Source organism: Grampus griseus (genome assembly GCF_964374135.1).
Source record: "Grampus griseus genome assembly, chromosome: 4".
Taxonomy (NCBI): domain Eukaryota; kingdom Metazoa; phylum Chordata; class Mammalia; order Artiodactyla; family Delphinidae; genus Grampus; species Grampus griseus.
This window is the reverse complement of record NC_138997.1, coordinates 98,331,693-98,351,199: the sequence shown is the minus strand read 5'-3', so window position 1 is coordinate 98,351,199 and position 19,507 is coordinate 98,331,693. Positions and strand designations below refer to the sequence as shown.

The 19,507-nt window shown below is 38.1% G+C and overlaps 1 protein-coding gene across 1 annotated transcript; it reads left to right on the top strand.

Annotated features, from left to right (window-relative positions):
• Positions 1-1,085: 1,085 nt before the first annotated feature.
• Positions 1,086-18,695, top strand: LOC309822301 (ethanolaminephosphotransferase 1-like; the record flags this gene model as incomplete). The annotated part of the gene is made up of 2 exons (XM_082654029.1): positions 1,086-1,169; positions 17,907-18,695. The coding sequence occupies 2 exons, from the start codon at positions 1,086-1,088 to the stop codon at positions 18,693-18,695; spliced, it is 873 nt and encodes a 290-aa protein (XP_082510155.1).
• Between the last annotated feature and the right edge of the window lie 812 nt (positions 18,696-19,507).

Sequence of the window (19,507 nt, the reverse complement as noted above, 5' to 3'; positions counted from 1 at the left end):
AGCCACCAACACGTGTCTTGCAGGGCGTTGCCATAAGCATTCAACCCTTGGAGCCACAAGGGCAATAAACTAAGTCAAAGGAAGCAAATGCATCTACTTAAAAATATGGCTGGCTGACACTTCATAGTGTATCTTGAAAGGAAAAGAGAAATTCAGTGATCTAAAATGATGGCAAAATGGATACCTAAAAGATCATATAATCTTTGGATACTTTTGGTTTCACTGTAGGACACTAATATTTCCAAATAAGAGGAATATAATTGGTATTTACTTCCTTTAGTCATTCAGCGGATTCATATTAATCAAATAAATTCATCAGAATGCATTTTGATATAACCTGACTCCATAGAAACTTTATTGCAACTTAGCCTTCCTTTAAATGTTTGCATGCAATATGTGACTGATATTTTTAATCAAAACCACATTCGTGTACCCTAAATCCCCTACAGCCCTCATTAAAAATGAAAAGTCTTCTGTCTTATAACTCCTGAGGTCATTGAATTTCCTAAACTCACCCTTACCCCTTCCTGAATTTTATTTTACTACTTGGTCAACAGGAACTGTTTGCTGCATTTGGAGATTTTAGGTCTTATTTGTCTAGTGTAAAAGTTGGCACTGAATCCTAAACTAGATTTGCCACATGGGCTTTATGGGGAGATTCTAGGTGAAATGAAATATTTTGCAAAGATAATAATACTCTCATAGTCTCCATGTAGTAAATTGTCAAGTGTAGTGACAGTCTTTAATACCATTTTCTCCTTTTATTTTTTTAGCAGTGAGCAATAAATATTTTCTCCTACGCCCAACACACACATAAGTTGACCATTATTTTCTGATGAGAGGGATTTGTTTTGCTTAGACACATAAAGCCTTTTAAAAATAAATATATATATATACACACACACAGACAAGGCATATGAAAAGGCATATCTCTATGTGATGGTATAAATTGGCTGACTGTTTAATCGTCTGTATTTTCCAATTTTCTCTTATTATACATTATTTACAAAGTTTCTCTAGAGAAGATTCTTCAGATGTTGTACACATTTATACACATCTATTGCTGAAAATTTCTCCAAATAACAATGGACGATGCTAGGATATTTTTGATTGTTGGCATAGATCTTCACAAGAAGCTGAGAGGGGATGGAAGCATTTGGGATTCAGAGGTAAAAGAATTGGCATCTAAAAGCAACACAGAGGATGTTTTCTTAGATGCCCACGATTAGGAACATTTTCTCCCTTCCTTTACCTTCCAAATCATAGCAGGTTAATGACATTGCCTCCATAGGGAAGCATGAGCCTGCCATCTCAACAGTTGGAAGAATTAACTTGACTTCCAAGGGAAGCTGCACAGTAGTACCAAGCAATAAAGAGCCTGGAGCCCAGGAATGAGAAACAATTAGACATCACTTTATTAATGCTTAATGATGCAGAGCAGGCATACAGCAGAGCTGATTTGTGTTCTGTCTTGGCCAATGATTCTCACATAATGCCAGTGTGCTATTATAAATGTCTCTGTTCTGTTGGCTAGGGATCAAAGAAGCCAGGAGATGAAATTTTCCGGGGAACCTTAGTATGACATATTGGAGAAAAACCAGAAAATGAGCAGTATGGATACCACTGTCGATCTCAGTGCAGGTTGGGGAAATGTTATATACTTTTTATATTTGGTTTCCTAAGCCTAATTCTTAATAGGCATGGTTAAATCCCACTGAGAATTTCTGTTCCTAATAATGCATTAAGCATCTCAGTTGGAAGTTTCCATAAAACATTTTCCCCTCCTTTTTTCCCTATCATACTGCAGTGAAAAAGGATTAAGAGTATACTGCACAGGTGCAAGTTGCAGCTGTTGAGGGTAAACTCTGTTCTACTATATTAATTCATATCCCACCAGGGGAATTGGAGAATAGTTTAGTTCCCATAAAAAGAAAAAAAAAGTTGTCTTCATCAAGGAAGAAAGAAATTTCTTATCCAGAGTAAAACACTGTTTGTGGCCAGAGGGGTCTTTATAAATACAATTTCCTAACCCAGTCAAACAATCATAGAAATAAAAACTCCTTGGTTTTGGTTAAAAATTATTTATTTAAAGTTATATATATGTGTGTGTGTGTGTGTATGGGTGTATGTGTACACATATACAGTATGCTGTACATATATGGTATAATGACACATACACAGAAAACCTCAAGAAGCTACATTTTAATAAAATGTTTAGTGATCAAGGTCAAATAAGCAGAATCACATAGTCAGAGCCTTTTATTGTGCTTAATTCCTGGGTCAAAAAAAATCAATGACAAAATATACATTTATATTACATATTCATTTCAAAAGTAGATCATATATCAAGGCATCCTTGCCATAAAAATATGGTTCCATCTTCTTTATTTCCTGTAGTCTCATGTATAACTGTGTATGTTTATTGCTTGTGTTCACAGCCATGACCTCCAATGTATAAGCTTTGAACTATTAAATGAAGGTTTACATATGCTCAGTCTGGTAGGAAAGAAAGAAAGAGAAAGAGGGAGGGACGGAGGAGAAAGAGGAAGGAAGGAAGGAAGGAAGGAAGGAAAGGAAAGGAAATAAATGGAAAAAGAGAAGAGGAAGAGGAGAAGGGAGGGGGAGGGGAAACGGAAAAGGAGAGGTCTTGCAGCACATTCTCCTTCCCAGACTCTCTGGCTCCAGGGTGATTTTTAACTTCTAGGAGCCTCAGTTACTTCAGAATGGATAATAGTTCCTGACCTGCTTGTCTTCCAGAATAGTCATAAGAATCCAACAAAATCATGATCAAAGATCTACTGTAATCTATAAAGATGTATATAATCATATTATGCTCTTTGTAACCCGTATCACCCTGTGCTGTGATATTTTCATAAAGTCTTCTTGGCTTTCCTATAATGTTTCAGAAGAATCCATTGCCTCTCCAAGAATTGTGTAACTTTTACATTGTTATGGTCACTTTCAGCTCTGTTTTCCTCACAACTATACTAAACTCTCTAACCTACGGGAGCCATTTTATTTTGTGACTATTCTCTTCTCTCACCTGACTCAGATTTTAGTTGAAATCCCTTGAGTTCATGAAACAGCAGTCACACAGGGCAGGTTTGCCACAGAAGTTGACATTCAGTGTCTGTACATCCTTTGACCTTCTCTGTCAGGGACAGTTCTCACACTCCATATTTCTTTGTCCATCTCCACTAAGTCATCTTCCATTCCCCCTCTCTTTCCCTTTTCTCTTTTCTCATCTTTCAACAACTCCCAAGTTCATGTTTATTTTTAAAGAGCCATATATCTGCCACTGATTTCTTATCTCATCTAAATAAGGACATGTGAGAAGATGAAGGACATCTCAATTTTAGCACCCAACATAGCAAATAGAAAAAAGACCATGTGTTCTAGAAAGAAATGGTGACAGTCCATTTTGGATAGGAAAACCGATTTAAAGAACTGTTTTATATAATGTTTTATTTTATTTTCATATTTTATATTCCCAAGTCTAAAAATCACAAGTATGCGGTGCATATGTCCTCATTTTCTCTTTACTAAACCCATGGCAGACGTTCCTAAACAAACATGACCTTCTGTCTAGAATTCAGAAATGACATTAGAATTCTTGTGAATAGAGAGCTTCTGACCAACTCTGGTACTCTATAGATTGTACCTCTTTTCCATCCATACCTTAGAACATCTGTACCAAGGCAGGAATGAGAAGTACTGCATTAATTCTTTCAATAAGTATATACTTATATGTTGGGTACTTTGATAATTGCTGAGAATACACAGGTAATATTTTCACAGAGATGATAGTCTAGTGGAGGAAACACCAATGCCAATAAATAAGTGGCAGGAAATTTAACAGATGATATGACTGAAGTATGGTTGAGGCCTTGTAAAGGCACATAAGAAGGGGTGATCAGTGTACAACTGAGATTAGCAAAAAACTCACAATGGAAGAAGTACTTTATAGCTGCCTTGAGAGTAAATGGAAGTTTAAAAGATGAATAAGTTAAGAGACCAGGAAAGGCATTCTGGGAAAGAGAAATAATATGAAAAGTGTACACACACACACACATACACAAACACACACACATATATGTATATTACCTCTACATATATAAACAAATGCAATGATAGTGATTTTAAAAATAGGTATTTTACAAATAAAACTCGAACAGTATTTTTGCTATTCAATATTTTAATTAAATTATATGGTAAGTATGCTCACACCATATTCTTCTCAATGATAGTGATTTTTTTATATTGTGTACCAATGCATCTTTAACGTCAAAAAGAGTAATTGGCACAGAGAGGGTGCTTAATAAATATCTGATTAATTTAATTGAGAGATATATGAAGAAATGTCCTCTTTCTTTGTAGGCTCTATTTACCTTGTTCTTATACCACTCCAATGGGAAACTATTTTGGGTTCTATGTATATCTTCACAGAACTTTTAGGTAGCCAAATGCAAAGTATAATGCTTTTTGATCTGTTTGATTTTTTGCCAGCTTTCTTAAGGTATAATTGGCATATAGTAAATGACAAGTGTTTAACATGCATAATTTCATAACTTATAGACACACCCACGAAACCATCTTCAAATCAAGGGAGAGAAAATATTTATCACCTTCAAAAGCTTCATTGCAGCCCTCTGTTATTTCTCTTTCCCCCAATCCCTGCCACCCCTACCTCTATCCCCAGGCAACCACTGATCTACTTTCACTATAGATTAGTTTGTATTTTCCAGAGTTTTATATAAATGAACATACAACATATATTCTTTTTTTTTCTGGCTTCTTCCATTCAGCGTAATTGTTTGAGCTTCATCCATGGTGGTACATGTTCCTTTAACTGCTGAGTAGTGTTCTGTAGTACTGTAGACCCATTTGTGAGTTTTAAGCAATTGGATGAAATTGTCATTTTACATGCATTGAATTCAAAATGAGCTAAATCTAATCCTATTGCTAGGCTAGTTTTCTACTACTCTCTGCTCTTCTTTGTAGGAATACTATATTATTTTTTTCCCATGAACTGACTGTTTTGGTTAAAGGCCTTTAATCTTTCCATATGCTAATCACTAGCTTAGAAAAACATCCCCTTGACTGTTCATGTAGTGAATGCCTATTTATCATTAGGAGCTCTGCATTTGAACATCTCTAAAATACACTCTATCTGATGGGAGTGTTCAACTTCTGTTCTTTGTTATTTCAGAAACTTGTGAAGATGCTGGAATTACCCAAGTTACCCAGTTCTGTGGGTATGCCACTTAGGAATTTCTGTGCATTTCTTTCTTACAGAGCTGCAGCAATGCTAAGGTTTTATAGCGCTCCAGAGATTTTGGCAAGAAAGAGAACTACTGAATTTTAATTTTAAGATATATTTTAAATATATATTTTAAAATATTTCTTTCAGTATTTTGTATTTACACTTATGGAGTAGTATTTCTTTCCCTTGCCAAAATATTTTAAAAAGTTATCACTCAATTTATATTTGTCATAAAATGGGTTGCATTTGAGAATTAGAGAACTTCACTACATCAGGATCGAGTACTGCTTATAAGAACATTCCTTTTAACCTTAGGACTTCGGATGTAGTGCCTTGAATGTCATCTATAGCAGATATGATTCAAAACTGTGCACTTGGGCTTCCCTGGTGGCGCAGTGGTTGAGAGTCTGCCTGCTGATGCAGGGGACACGGGTTCGTGCCCCAGTCCGGGAAGATCCCACATGCCGCGGAGCGGCTGGGCCCGTGAGCCATGGCCGCTGAGCCTGCGTGTCTGGAGCCTGTGCTCCGCAACGAGAGAGGCCACAACAGTCAGAGGCCCACATACCACAAAAACAAAAAACAAAAAACAAAACAAAACAAAACAAACTGTGCACTTAGTATTTGCAGAGACTTTGCTGTTTTAAATATTTTTGAGTGTAAATCCCACGTGAAAATTTTATGAGCATTGATTTTGTAGACACACATAGGTTCTAATTTCCAGCTCCAAGATTTACCAGTCATGTGTCACCACATATCTGACATGTATGTATATATGCAAGTATGTACCTGTGTATGTATGTACAATATGTATGTGTGTGTCCAAGGGTTAGCTCAGTACCTGCTATATATTAAGTACTCCATACTTGATAACTATTATTAAGTGTATCCGGGTTTTGGCCTCGCATCCTCCTTCTGTCAAGCATACTTATGTATGTAAGCAGAGGGTTTAGACCAATTGACACTTTGGAGAGCTTCCCCAGTGCTGTATCTTTCTGCTCCTCTCCTAGCTCTGACTCTACCTATTCTCTTGGACCATTCAGCACCTCTGGGAACTCAGACAAATATATCTAATGCATGCAATGACAGCAGAGTCTCCACAGAAACCACCAGGAGACAAAGCTGGAAATGTCTTCCTTCCCCCTGGCATCTTTTCCCTTCCTTCTCCCAAAGCCAAAACACCAGCTGTACAAAGTATAGACAGAATTACATACTGAAAGTTCGGGCTACGGTATTCAAAAAACCCGAAACCAAAACAAAAAACAGTGAAGGATTTTGTGTACAGTGGAGATGGAATTCAGGAAAACTTCCAGCTTAGGCATAGATTCCTCCACTATGATTTTTTGTTCACTGGTTCTCAAATGGACTGGTTCCATTATTACAGATGTCATAACAAGAGATCTGTAGTCCAAATCCAGTCTGAAAAATAAAGAGCTTGAACAAAAATTGAATTACTGATAACTATTCCTTTTAAGATTAGAAGAGCTGACATAAAGATCTGAAATTCTAGTCTATGTTTAGATATCAGGAGACCTGGTACTCATGAGCTTTATTGTTGCTTGACAAGAATCACCTATAGCTTAGTAGGGACTGCTGTGTTTTAATTAGCTACATTCCTCATCAGTGCCTATGGTTTTATATCAGGTATGTTTCATTTGTTTACATCATCACTTATCTGCTTGCTCCTCTCAATAGAAGGTGACAGTGAATAGTCCAGATTAAAACCTGTTTTTGGAAAGGAAATGTTTCTTAATTAGTAAGGTAACTCAGCTTTCTTCAGATTCAGTGCTCCCATTATCCATTCTTTTTTTATATTTTTATTTAATATTGGAGTATAGTTGATTAACAATGTGTCACATTGTTACAGTGTACAGTAAAATGATTCAGCTATACGTATACATGTACCTATTCTTTTTCAAATTCTTTTCCCATTTAGATTATAACAATGTGGAGCAGAGTTCCTGCTATATTATCCATTCTTAAGAGCAGTATTTCCCATGGGGCAGCACATAACTGCATCAAAAGTACCTGGAATGCTTATTAAAATGCTATTTCCTTGGCTCCTAACTGGGCCTACTAAATCAAAATAACTGAGATTAAGGCCCAGGAATATGAATGTTTAATAAATTCCTAAGATAATCGTACATAAATTTAAAGACTGCTGTCATCCCCAAAACTTTAGAAAATTGATTCTTCTGGGCTGACATTAGGCATGAGTAGTCTGTTATGTTGGAAAGACTCTGGAATTAACATATTTCTGGGCTCTCTGGTGTAAGAGCATTTCAAGGTCTTTTAGGTAAATTATTATAAATCATTTTATTTGCATCATGATTACCATTATCAATTTCATCATCATCTTTATCATAACATGTACTCTGAGTTGGCACACTCAGTACTTTAGAAGAATTCCCTATACAACCTGAGCACCAAGGACATAGGTGAGAACAACCCCAGGGATCAAATGACAGAGTATATATTTTAGTTTAGAAATATTTTAGTACAGTGGTTCTCAACCGGGGACAATGTTGTCCCTCAGAAAACATTGGGCAATGTCTGGAGATATTTTTGATTGTCTTATATTATGTAAGTGATGTTAGTGGCATTTGGTGAGTAGAGAGGCCAGGGATACTGTTGAATATCCTACAGGGATGCTGTTAAACATCCTAACACACAGAGGAAAGCTTCCCAAAGCAAAGAATTATCAAGCCTTGAAATGTCAAAATTGTTGCGCTTGAGACATCCTGCTTTAGAATTTTCTCTCAGATTGTAATGCACTAAACGCCAAGAGTATTTACTTTGGATCATAGTTCCACTTCGGCTCATAATTCCACTTCTAAGTGACGGCAGCAGAAATTTATCCTGGCTCCTGGGGCACAGGAGCATGGGAACTTAAGGGGGGTCTAGGATTGGAAAATACCTACAGTGGTACTTAATTACATAGAGTGTATAATCCAAACTGTTTGGCCTTGTGGTTCAAAATCATTAGCACACATCAGAACTGCCTAGAGGATCATTAAAACCCAGATTTCTTAGCCTCATCCCCAGAGGTTCCAATTGAGTAGGTCTGCAGTGTTGCCAGTAATTTGCATTTCTTACATGCTCCCTGGAAGTGCTGATGCTTCTGGTCCAGGGACCACCCTTTGAGTACCACTGTGTGTCACTCTCTGTCTGTCTGGTCCCAGTCTGTCTTTGGAACCTTATTAACTGTCTCCAGTCAAGCATTTGCAGCAAAATGAGGTGGAAATCCTCTTTGATTCCTCTTACATATGCTGCTTATTTCTTTATTTATTTGCTCATTTTTACATAGGTACTTTAATTCTGTTTTTATTTTTCTCAGAATGGCCTTTATTGTCATGTTTCACAGCATCTCCTTTTAAGAAAATAGTGCCAGGAAAAAAAACAAAGCACAAATCAATAAGCAGCTAACAAAACAATCCTTTTCCTTCCCCTTTAGCAGACTTAGCAATTATTGATATAATAACTGACAGTATTTTTCTCTTCATTTGGTTAGAGGCAAATTTACATCCAACCTCCTAAACAAAAATTAACTGAATACTGTGAATTACAATTTGCTAATGTTATACCTTTCTTACTTCCTTTTTCTTTTTCACTCATTATTTTCCCCTACCTCCTGTTTTCTGCTCCTTGCTATTTTTAAATTTTGTTTTATAACATGTTTATAAGAATTTTATATCTTTTGAAAAACAGGGCAAGGTATAAATTATGAATAATACAGCCTTCAGGGTGTCTTAAAATGCTACCACACGCAAGAATTTCCCTGCTTTCACGATCTTAAAATAATATTGTAATGATTCTCTCTTCTGAATGCTCATAGAATGTTATTTATACCCCTTGTATGTCATGTTTTTTAATGTTTTAATGTGTTATATTATTCAGTATTTGATAACTTAGTAGAAAATATGTAACATAAACATAAGTCAAGATACAGCAATAGGACAGAAGCCCCTGAACTCACCTTGTAACTTAGGTAATCTAGTGGTACAAACACTTCTGGGATCAACCTTGACATGTGACCTTGTCCTGTAAGCAGGTGCTTCTCTAGGACTGATTTTAACTTTATAGCTGAATAGAACTGCCAGATTACAGTGTATGTGTATGATCAATTTTGTGACATACTCTGGATTGTTTTCCAAAATGGTTGTGCCACTTTCCACGTCTCACGGCACCAGATGAGAGTTATTCTTTCTTTAAGGCTTTAGCAATACATTGGTAGGGTCATATTTCTTAAATTTTGCTAATTCATTCAGAAGGAGTAAAATATCGATAGTATTTCATTATGGTCTTGGGTTGTCTTTCTGTGATTGAAATTGGAAATTAATTTATCTTTATTTTATTTTTTGCCTATCGCATTTCTTTCTTTTAAAGAGATTATAAAACAGTTATTATTTTTTTTGTGATAACTTAAGTACAACAAATACAACATTTGTTTCATAAGACATTAAATGATGTCACCAACATACTCTCTTTTGCTCTGGTCCAGGCTACTGGTTTCAGAGAAAATAAGCAACACTTATTGCACAATCATTTTATTGCAGGAAAATGATTTTTAAAATGGCAGAATTAGAAGGGCAAGACATTCCTTTAAGCCCTGGTTTCCCAATCTCAGTTGGCCATCTCCTACATTCTGTTAAGATTATAAACACCAGATACAACTCTAATTGTCATGGACATAAAATGAAAATAATTTTATTTCCAAGGCCAATTTATGTTAAAATTATCTTCTAATTAAGAGGGATCTGCCAAGCCCATTTCTTCTTTCTTAACCCTGTTTTGTAAGAGATCTTGGGCCTCACAACCATGTTTCTACTACAGGAGCCTGTTTAACCTGTTTCTAAATCTGATTGTATCTGAATGACCCAAGATTTATAATCAGACTACCTCTTCCTGATATTTGGGAGTGGGTTTGAGGGACACTGAAGCGTCTGGACAGGTTGCATGAACAGAGGACACAGAAGCTCAAGAGAGACAGGGCGGCAAAGTAAGACATGCATTCAGAAGGAGGGCAAACCATTCTGCAAAGACGGGGAAGATTAAAGTAGACACACAGAGAAAAGCTGAGAGGAAGATAGGGAGCAGTTGCCTGGGTTCATAATGGTTTTCCTTGGGTTGAAAATAATCACTATTGGGCTTCCCTGGTGGCGCAGTGGTTGAGAGTCTGCCTGCTGATGCAGGGGACACGGGTTTGTGCCCCGGTCTGGGAGGATCCCACATGCCGTGGAGCGGCTGGTCCCGTGAGCCGTGGCCACTGAGCCTGCGTGTCCGGAGCCTGTGCTCCGCAACGGGAGAGGCCACAACAATGAGAGGCCCGCGTAGAGAAAAAAAAAAAAAGAAAATAATCACTATTAGTAATGATACTTTTTGAGAATTTACTATATGCTGGCAACTGTTCCAACCATTTTACCCATGATATACTGACTCTTTCAACGCTTACAGCAGTAAGATGACTAAATACTCTTAGCAACCCTAAAAATGGAAGGAGAGTTTATCTATCTATGGTCTCAGAGCTTGCAATGAGAAGAGCAACAATCTGAACTTAGGCTGAATGACTGCAGAGCCTAAGTTTGCTCTCTTTCCCTCTCTCTTTTAACTTTTATTTTAACTCTGTTTCTTTTTTCCCAACAAGTTTTATTTTGAAAAGTCCTTCTTGGTCCCTAATATTTTTTTTTCTTTTTACATCTTTATTGGAGTATAATTGCTTGACAATGATGTGTTAGTTTCTGCTTCATAATAAAGTGAATCAGTTATACATATACATATGTCCCCATATCTCTTCCCTCTGGCGTCTCCCTCCCACACTCCCTATCCCACCCCTCTAGGTGGTCACAAAGCACTGAGCTGATCTCCCTGTGCTATGCGGCTACTTCCCACTAGCTATCTATTTTACATTAGGTAGTGTATATATGTCCATGCCACTCTCTCACTTCGTCCCAGCTTCCCCTCCCCCTCCCATGTCCTCAGTCTCTCCTCTACATCTACATCTTTATTCCTGTCCTGCCCCTAGGTTCATTAGAACCTTTTTTTTTTTTTTAAGATTCCATATATATATGTGTTAGCATACGGTACTTGTTTTTCTCTTTCTGACTTACTTCACTCTGTTTGAAACTCTCTAGGTCAATCCACCTCACTACAAATAACTCAATTTCTTTTTATGGCTGAGTAATATTCTAATGCATATATGTGCACATCTTTATCCATTCATCTGTCTATGGACACTTAGGTTGCTTCCCTGTCTGGCTATTGTAAATAGTGCTGCAATGAACATTGTGGTACATGACTCTTTTAGAATTATGATTTTATCAGGGTATATGCCCAGTAGTGGGATTGCTGGTTCATATGGTAGTTCTATTTTTAGTTTTTTAAGGAAACTCTATAATGTTCTCCATAGTGGCTGTATCAACTTACATTTCCACCAACAGTGCAAGAGGGTTCCCTTTTCTCGACACCCTCCCCAGAATTTATCGCTTGTAGATTTTTTGATGATGACCATTCTGACTGGTGTGAGGTGATACCTCATTGTGGTTTTGATTTGCATTTCTCCAATAATTAGTGATATTGAGCATCATTTCATGTGTTTGTTGGCAATCTGTATATTTTCCTTGGAGAAATGTCTACTTAGGTCGTCTGCCCATTTTTGGATGGGTTGTTTGCTTTTTTGAGCTGAATGAGGTGCTTGTATATTTTGGAGATTAATTTGGAGATTAATTTGGAGATTAATTTGGAGATATATTTGGAGATTAATCCTTTGGTTGGTTCGTTGGCAAATATTTTCTACCATTCTGAGGGTTCTCTTTTCATTTTGTTTATGTTCTCCTTTGCTGTGCAAAAGCTTTTAAGTTTCATTAGGTCCCATTTCTTTATTTTTATTTCCATTTCTCTAGGAGGTGGGTCAAAAAGGATCTGGCTGTGATTTATATCAGAGAGTTCTGCCTATGTTTTGCTCTAACAGTTTTATAGTGTCTGGCCTTGCATTTAGGCCTTTAATTCATTTTGAGTTTATTTTTGTGTATGGTGTAAGGAAGTGTTCTAATTTCATTCTTTTACATGTAACTGTACAGTTTTCCCAACACCGCTTACTGAAGAGACTGTCTTTACTCCATTGTATATTCTTGCCTCCTTTATCAAAGATAAGGTGGCCATATGTGCGTAGGTTTATCTCTGGGCTTTCTATCCTGTTCCATTGATCTACATTTCTGTTTTTGTGCCAGCACCGTACCGTCTTGATTACTGTAGCTTTGCAGGATAGTCTGAAGTCAGGGAACATGATTCCTCCAGCTCCGTTTTTCTTTCTCAATATTGCTTTGGTTATTTGCGGTATTTTATGTTTCCACACAAATTGTAAACATTTTTGTTCTAGTTCTGTGAAAAATGCCATTGGTAGTTTGATAGGGATGGCACTTAATCTGTAGATTGCTTTGGGTAGTATAGTCATTTTCACAAAGTTGATTCTTCCAGTCCAAGAACATGGTATATCTCTCCATCTGTTGGTATAATCTTTAATTTCTTTCATCAGTGTCTTATAGTTTTCTGCATATAGGTTTTTTGTCTCCTTAGGTAGGTTTATTACTAGATATTTTATTCTTTTTGTTGCAATGGTAAATGGGAGTGTTTCCTGAATCTCTCTTTCAGATTTTTCATCATTAGTGCATAGGAATGCAAGAGATTTCTGTGCATTAATTTTGTATCCTGCTACTTTGCCAAATTCATTGATTAGCTCTGGTATTTTCCTGGTAACATCTCTAGGATTCTCTATGTATAGTATCATGTCATCTGCAAACAGTGACAGTTTTACTTCTTCTTTTCCGATTTAGATTCCTTTTATTTCTTTTTTTTCTCTGATTGCCGTGGCTAAAACTTCCAAAATTATGTTGGATAATAGTGGTGAGAGTGGGCCTTGTTCCTGATCTTAGAGGAAATGGTTTCAGTTTCTCACCACGGGCAATGTTGTTGGCTCTGGGTTTATCATATATGGTCTTTACTAGGTTGAGGTAGTTTCCCTCTATGCCTACTTTCTGGAGGGTTTTTTATCATAAATGGGTGTTGAATTTTGTTGAAAGCATTTTCTGCATCTATTGAGAAGATCATATGGTTTTCATCCTTCAAATTGTTACTCTGATATATCACATTGATTGATTTGTGTATATTGAAGAATCCTTGCATTCCTGGGATAAACCCCACTTGGTCATGGTGTTTGATCCTTTTAATGTGCTGTTGGATTGTGTCTGCTAGTATTTTGTTGAGGATTTTTGCATCTATGTTCATCAGGGAAATTGGTCTGCAGCTTTTTTTTTTGTGACATCTTTGTCTGCTTTTGGTATAGAGGTGATGGTGACCTCATAGGATGAGTTTGGGAGTGTTCCTCCCTCTGTTATATTTTGGAAGAGTTTGAGAAGGATAGGTGTCAGGTCTTCTCTAAGTGTTTGATAGAATTCAGCTGTGAAGCCATCTGGTCCTGGGCTTTTGTTTGCTGGAAGATTTTTAATCACAGTTTCAATTTCAGTGCTTGTGATTGGTCTGTTTATATTTTCTATTTCTTCCTGGTTCAGTCTTGGAAGGTTGTGCTTTTTTAAGAACTTGTCCATTTCCTCCAGGTTGTCCATTTTACTGGCATAGAGTTGCTTGTAGTAGTCTCTCATAATCTTTTGTATTTCTGCTGTGTCAGCTGTTACTTCTCCTTTTTCATTTCTAATTCTGTTGATTTGAGTCTTCTCCCTCTTTTTTCCTGATGACCCTGGCTAATGGTTTATCAATTTTGTTTATCTTCTCAAACAACCAGCTTTTAGTTTTTTTTGTTTTTCTTTTCAGTACGCGGGCCTCTCACTGTTGCGGCCTCTCCCATTGTGGAACACAGCCTCTGCACTCGCAGGCTCAGTGGCCATGGCTCATGGACCCAGCCAATCCGCAGCATGTGGGATCTTCCCTGACCGGGGCATGAACCCATGTCCCCTGCATCGGCAGGCGAACTCTCAACCACTGCACCACCAGGGAAGCCCCCAGCTTTTAGTTTTATTGATCTTTGCCATTGTTTCCTTCATTTCTTATTCATTTATTTCTGATCTGATCTTTATGATTTCTTTCCTTCTGCTAACTTTAGGTTTTTTTTGTTCTTCTTTCTCTAATTGCTTTAGGTGTAAGTTTAGGTTGTTTATTTGAGATTTTTCTTGTTTCTTGAGGTAGGATTGTATTGCTATTAACTACCCTCTTAGAACTGCCTTTGCCTCATCCCATAGGTTTTGGGTCATTGTGTTTTCATTGTCATTTGTTTCTAGGCTTTTTTTGATTTCCTATTTGATTTCTTCAGTGATCTCTTGGTTACCTAGTAGCATATTGTTTAGCCTCCATGTGTTTGTGTTTTTTACAGTTTTTTTTTCCCTATAATTGATATCTAGTCTCATAGCATTGTGGTCAGAAAAAATATTTGATATGATATCAATTATCTTATATTTACCACGGCTTGATTTGTGACACATGATATGATCTATCCTGGAGAATGTTCCATGTGCACGTGAGATGAAAGTATATTCTGTTGTTTTGGGGTGGATTGTCCTATAAATATCAATTAAGTCCATCTGCTCTAATGTGTCATTTAAAGTTTGTGTTTCCTTATTTATTTGCATTTTAAATAATCTGTCCATTGGTGTAAGTGTGGTGTTTAAGTCCCTTACTATGATTGTGTTATTGTTGATTTCCCCTTTTATGGCTGTTATGGCTGTTAAAATTTGCCTTATGTATTGAGTTGCTCCTATGTTAGTTGCATAAATATTTACAATTGTTATAGCTTCTTCTTGGATTGATCCCTTTATCTTTTTGTAGTGTCCCTCTTTGTCTCTTGTAATAGTCTTTATTTTAAAGTCTATTTTGTCTGATATGAGAATTGCTACTCCAGCTGTCTTTGATTTCCATTTGCATGGAATATCTTTTTCCATTCCCTCACTTTCAGTCTGTATGTGTCCCTAGGTCTGCAGTGGGTCTCTTATAGAGAGCATATATATGGGTCTTGTTTTTGTGTCCATTCAGCCAGTCTGTGTCTTTTGGTTGGAGAATTTAATCCATTTACCTTTAAGATAATTATCGATATGTAAGTTTCTATTATCATTTTCTTAATTTTGGGAGGTTTGTTATTGTAGGTCTTTTCCTTCTCTTGTGTTTCCTTCCTAGAAAAGTTCCTTTAGCATTTGTTGTAAAGTTGCTTTGGTGGTGCTGCATTCTCTTAGCTTTTGCTTGCCTGTAAAAGTTTTAATTTCTCTGTCAAATCTGAATGAGATCCTTGCTGTGAAGCGTAATCTTGGTTGTTGATTTTTCTCCTTCATCGCTTTAAATATGTCCTGCCACTGTCTTCTGGCTTGCAGAGTTTCTGCTGAAAGTTCAGCTGTTAACCTTATGGGGATTCCCTTGTGTGTTATTTTTCCCTTGTTGCTTTTAATATTTTTTCTTTGTATTTAATTTTTGATAGTTTGATTAATATGTGTCTTGGCATGTTTCTCACTGGATTTAACCTGGATGGGACTCTCTGTGCTCCTGGACTTGCTTGACTATTTCCTTTCCCATGTTAAGGGAGTTTTTGTCTATAATCTCTTCAAATATTTTCTCAGTCCCTTCCTTTTTCTCTTCTTCTTCTGGGAACCCTATAATTCGAATATTGGTGCATTTAATATTGTCCGAGAGGTCTCTGAGACTGTCCTCAATTGTTTTCATCTTTTTTCTTTATTCTGCTCTGGGCAGTTATTTCCAGTTTTCTCTCTTCTGGGTCACTTAACCGTTCTTCTACTATTGATTCCTTCTAGAGAATTTTTAATTTCATTTATTGTGTTGTTCATCACTGTTTGTTTGCTTTAGTTCTTCTAGGTCATTGTTAAACGTTTCTTGTATTTTCTCCATTCTATTTCCAAGATTTGGATCATCTTTACTATCATTACTCTGAATTCCTTTTCAGGTAGACTGCCTATTTCCTCTTCATTTGTTTGGTCTGGTGGGTTTTTACTTTGCTCCTTCATCTGCTACATATTTCTCTCTCTTCTCATTTTGTTTAACTTACTGTGTTTGGGGTCTCCTTTTTGCAGGCTGCAGGTTTGTAGTTCCTCTTATTTCTGGTTTCTGCCCCCAGTGGGTGAGTTTGGTTCAGTGAGTTGTTAAAGCTTCCTGGTGGGGGGGGGGGGGACTGGTGCCTGTGTTGTGGTGGATGGGGCTGGACATTGTCCCTGTGGTGGGCAAGGTGCATCCAGTGGTTTGTTTGGGGGAGTCTGTGAACTTAGTATGACTTTAGACTGCCCATCTGCTAATGAGTGAGGTTGTGTTCCTGTCTTGCTAGTTGTTTGGCATGGGGCATTCAGCACTGGTGTTTGGTGGCCTTTGGGTGGAGCTGGTTCTTAGTGTTGAGACGGAGATCTCTGGGAGAGCTCCCAGCAATTAATATTACCTAGGGCTGGGAGGTTTCTGGTGGTCCAGCGTCCTGGACTCAGCTCTCCCACCTCAGAGGCTCAGGCCCGACACCTGGTCAGAGCACCTAAACCCTACCAACCACATGGCTAAGAAGAAAAGGAAGAAAAAATAATGAACAGACAGAACCCCAAGACAAATGGTAAAAGCAACACTAAGCAGACAAAATCACAAAAAGAAAAATATACACACACAGTCACAAAAAGAGGAAAAAAAGAAAGGAAGAGAGCAACGAAACCAATAAACAAACCACAAATGAAAACAATCACTAAAAGCTAAACTAACATAAACATGAATCCAAAACCAAATCAAACACAGAAGGCAAACCCCAAGTCTACAGTTACTCCCAAAGTCCACTGCCTCAATTTTGGGAACACTCGTTGTATTCAGGTATTCCACACATGCAGGGTTTATCAAGCGGATTGTGGGATTTAGTCCACTGCTCCTGAGGCTGCACAGAGAAACTTCTCTTTTTCTTCTTTATTCACACGGCTCCTGGAGTTCAGCTTTGGTTTTGCCCCTACCTCTGCCTGTAGGTAACCCTCAGGCATCTGTTACCCACCCAGACAGGAGTGGGTTAAAGCAGCAGCTGATTAGGGCTCTCTTGCTCACTCAGCCCAGGGAGAAGGAGGGGTAGGGTAGTCATAATTGTGATGCGGGGACAGCCTGCGGTGGTAGATGTCAGTGTGTATTTGCAACAGCCTCAGCTATGCCCTGTGTTCTCCCATGGAATTTGGCCTTAGATCATGAGACCCTGGCAGTGGCATGCTGCACAGGTTCTTGGTAGGGTGTGGGTAGTGACCTACGTTTGCACACAAGACTCTTGGTGGCAGCGGCGGCAGTAGTAGCTCTCCTTTGCCCACCTCTGGGGTCCAAGATGATAGCTGCAGCTCACGCCCATCTCTGGAGCTCACTTAGGCAGTGCTCTGCCATTTGTGAGCACATGGAGCAGGAAGCCCCTCTCCTTGCGCACCTGAAACGATGGTCTCTTGCCTCTCGGCAGGTTCAGACATTTTCCCGGACTCCCTCCCGTCTAACTGTGGCGCACTAGCCCCCTTCAGGCTCTCTTCATGCAGCCAACCCCAGTCCCCTCCCTGGGGTCTGACCTCTGAAACCTGAGCCTCAGCTCCCAGCCCCCGCCCACCCCGGCGGGTGAGCAGACAAGTGTCTCAGGCTGGTGAGTGCTGGTCAGTGCCGATCCTCCGTGCGGGACTCTCTTCACTTTGCCCTCTGCACCCCTGTTGCTGCACTCTCCTCTGTGGCTCTGAAGTTCCCTACTTGGCTGACTCCAAATCTGATAAATTTTTCTGGCTTTCTGCTGGTTGTGTTCAATTTTCTGCTTATGGCATACTTTGATCCCGACTTTTATGCTTCAGTACCAGGTCACAAGCATGTACCTGATTGGGTTTGGATTGTAGTGGGCATCCTCAACTTTGTAGCCTGCGCTCTAGATGGTGTGGATGGAAAGCAAGCCTGTAGAACCAATTCCAGCACCTCATTAGGGGAGCTTTTTGACCATGGCCTGGATAGTTGGTCATGTGTTTACTTTGTTGTAACTGTGTATTCCATTTTTGGACGAGGATCATCTGGTGTCAGTGTTTTTGTTCTTTATCTCCTGCTCTGGGTAGTTTTATTTTCTTTCTTCTTGTCCCACTGGGAAAAGTATAACACAGGGATTCTTTTCCTGCCGTGGGGATATGACGTTAGCCAGGTGACTATTTCTTTTGTCTACATAGTGACTGCGATTGTGGGAGTTGAAGCCTGGTATGAACCTTTCCTTTTTAATTTCTTTTATAGAGACCTATTCACTGCAATGATCATTGGTTGTGCATTATGCATGACTCTTCCAATGAGTTTATTAAACTTTTTCAGAAGCTATAAAAATAACACCTTGAAACACAATTCAGTCTATGAAGCTGATGCTAGTGACCCAAGCCTAGCTGATAAAAAAGGACCATGTTGGTTTTATTTTTGTTGTTAAAAGGAATATGTATATAACCTAAGTTGGCCAAATGAAGTTCAATTTTATGATTTTCTTAGCACTATTAAGATATAAAACTCTTCTTATAAATTTGAAGGTAATTTGAAAGGAGTTGCTGGAGTTCAGCATAAGAAATCTGAAAACTCTAACCAACCTACTAGAAAGCATAACTGAGAAAAGTAGAGAGAAAAAGGAAGGGAGGGAGGGAGGAAGGGAGGGAGGGAAAGAAAGGGCTAGATGGGATGATATTGAGTAATACATGATTATATACTTTTGGCACCTAGATACCCCCATTCCCAAAGGAAGCTATATCTCCTAGGCTTTTCATTTATAAGTGTCATTGACTTTCTTGTTTTATTAAGGCTGTTTGATATTCTTTAATTTGCATTTTAAGGAATCTCAATTTCTTGGAAAAGACTGGAAAACTGAGATGAAACTGGAATGCATTTGTTTGAGACAGGGAAATATTCCAAAGTGAAACAGATAATAACTGATATGAAGAGATTTTACCAACAATGTTCTCATGCTGAAACCCATTACACTTTGGAATTTGGGGTCAAACAAAACTGTGTGCAAATCTTAAATCCATTACTTACAGGCTATGCAGTCCAGCTCAGAGTCTAGCAGCACATAGAAGGTGCTTAATTAATTATATTGAATAAACTAATAAATAAGTGGGTGAATAAACTTGGCAAGGTTACCTAAGTCTCTTGTAGAAAAAAGGCTATGGGACTATAATGTTGCATTGTAATCTAAATGTTAAGTTCCGTGCAATTCCTGAGCACAATACAAAATCTACAATAGCTTCCCTT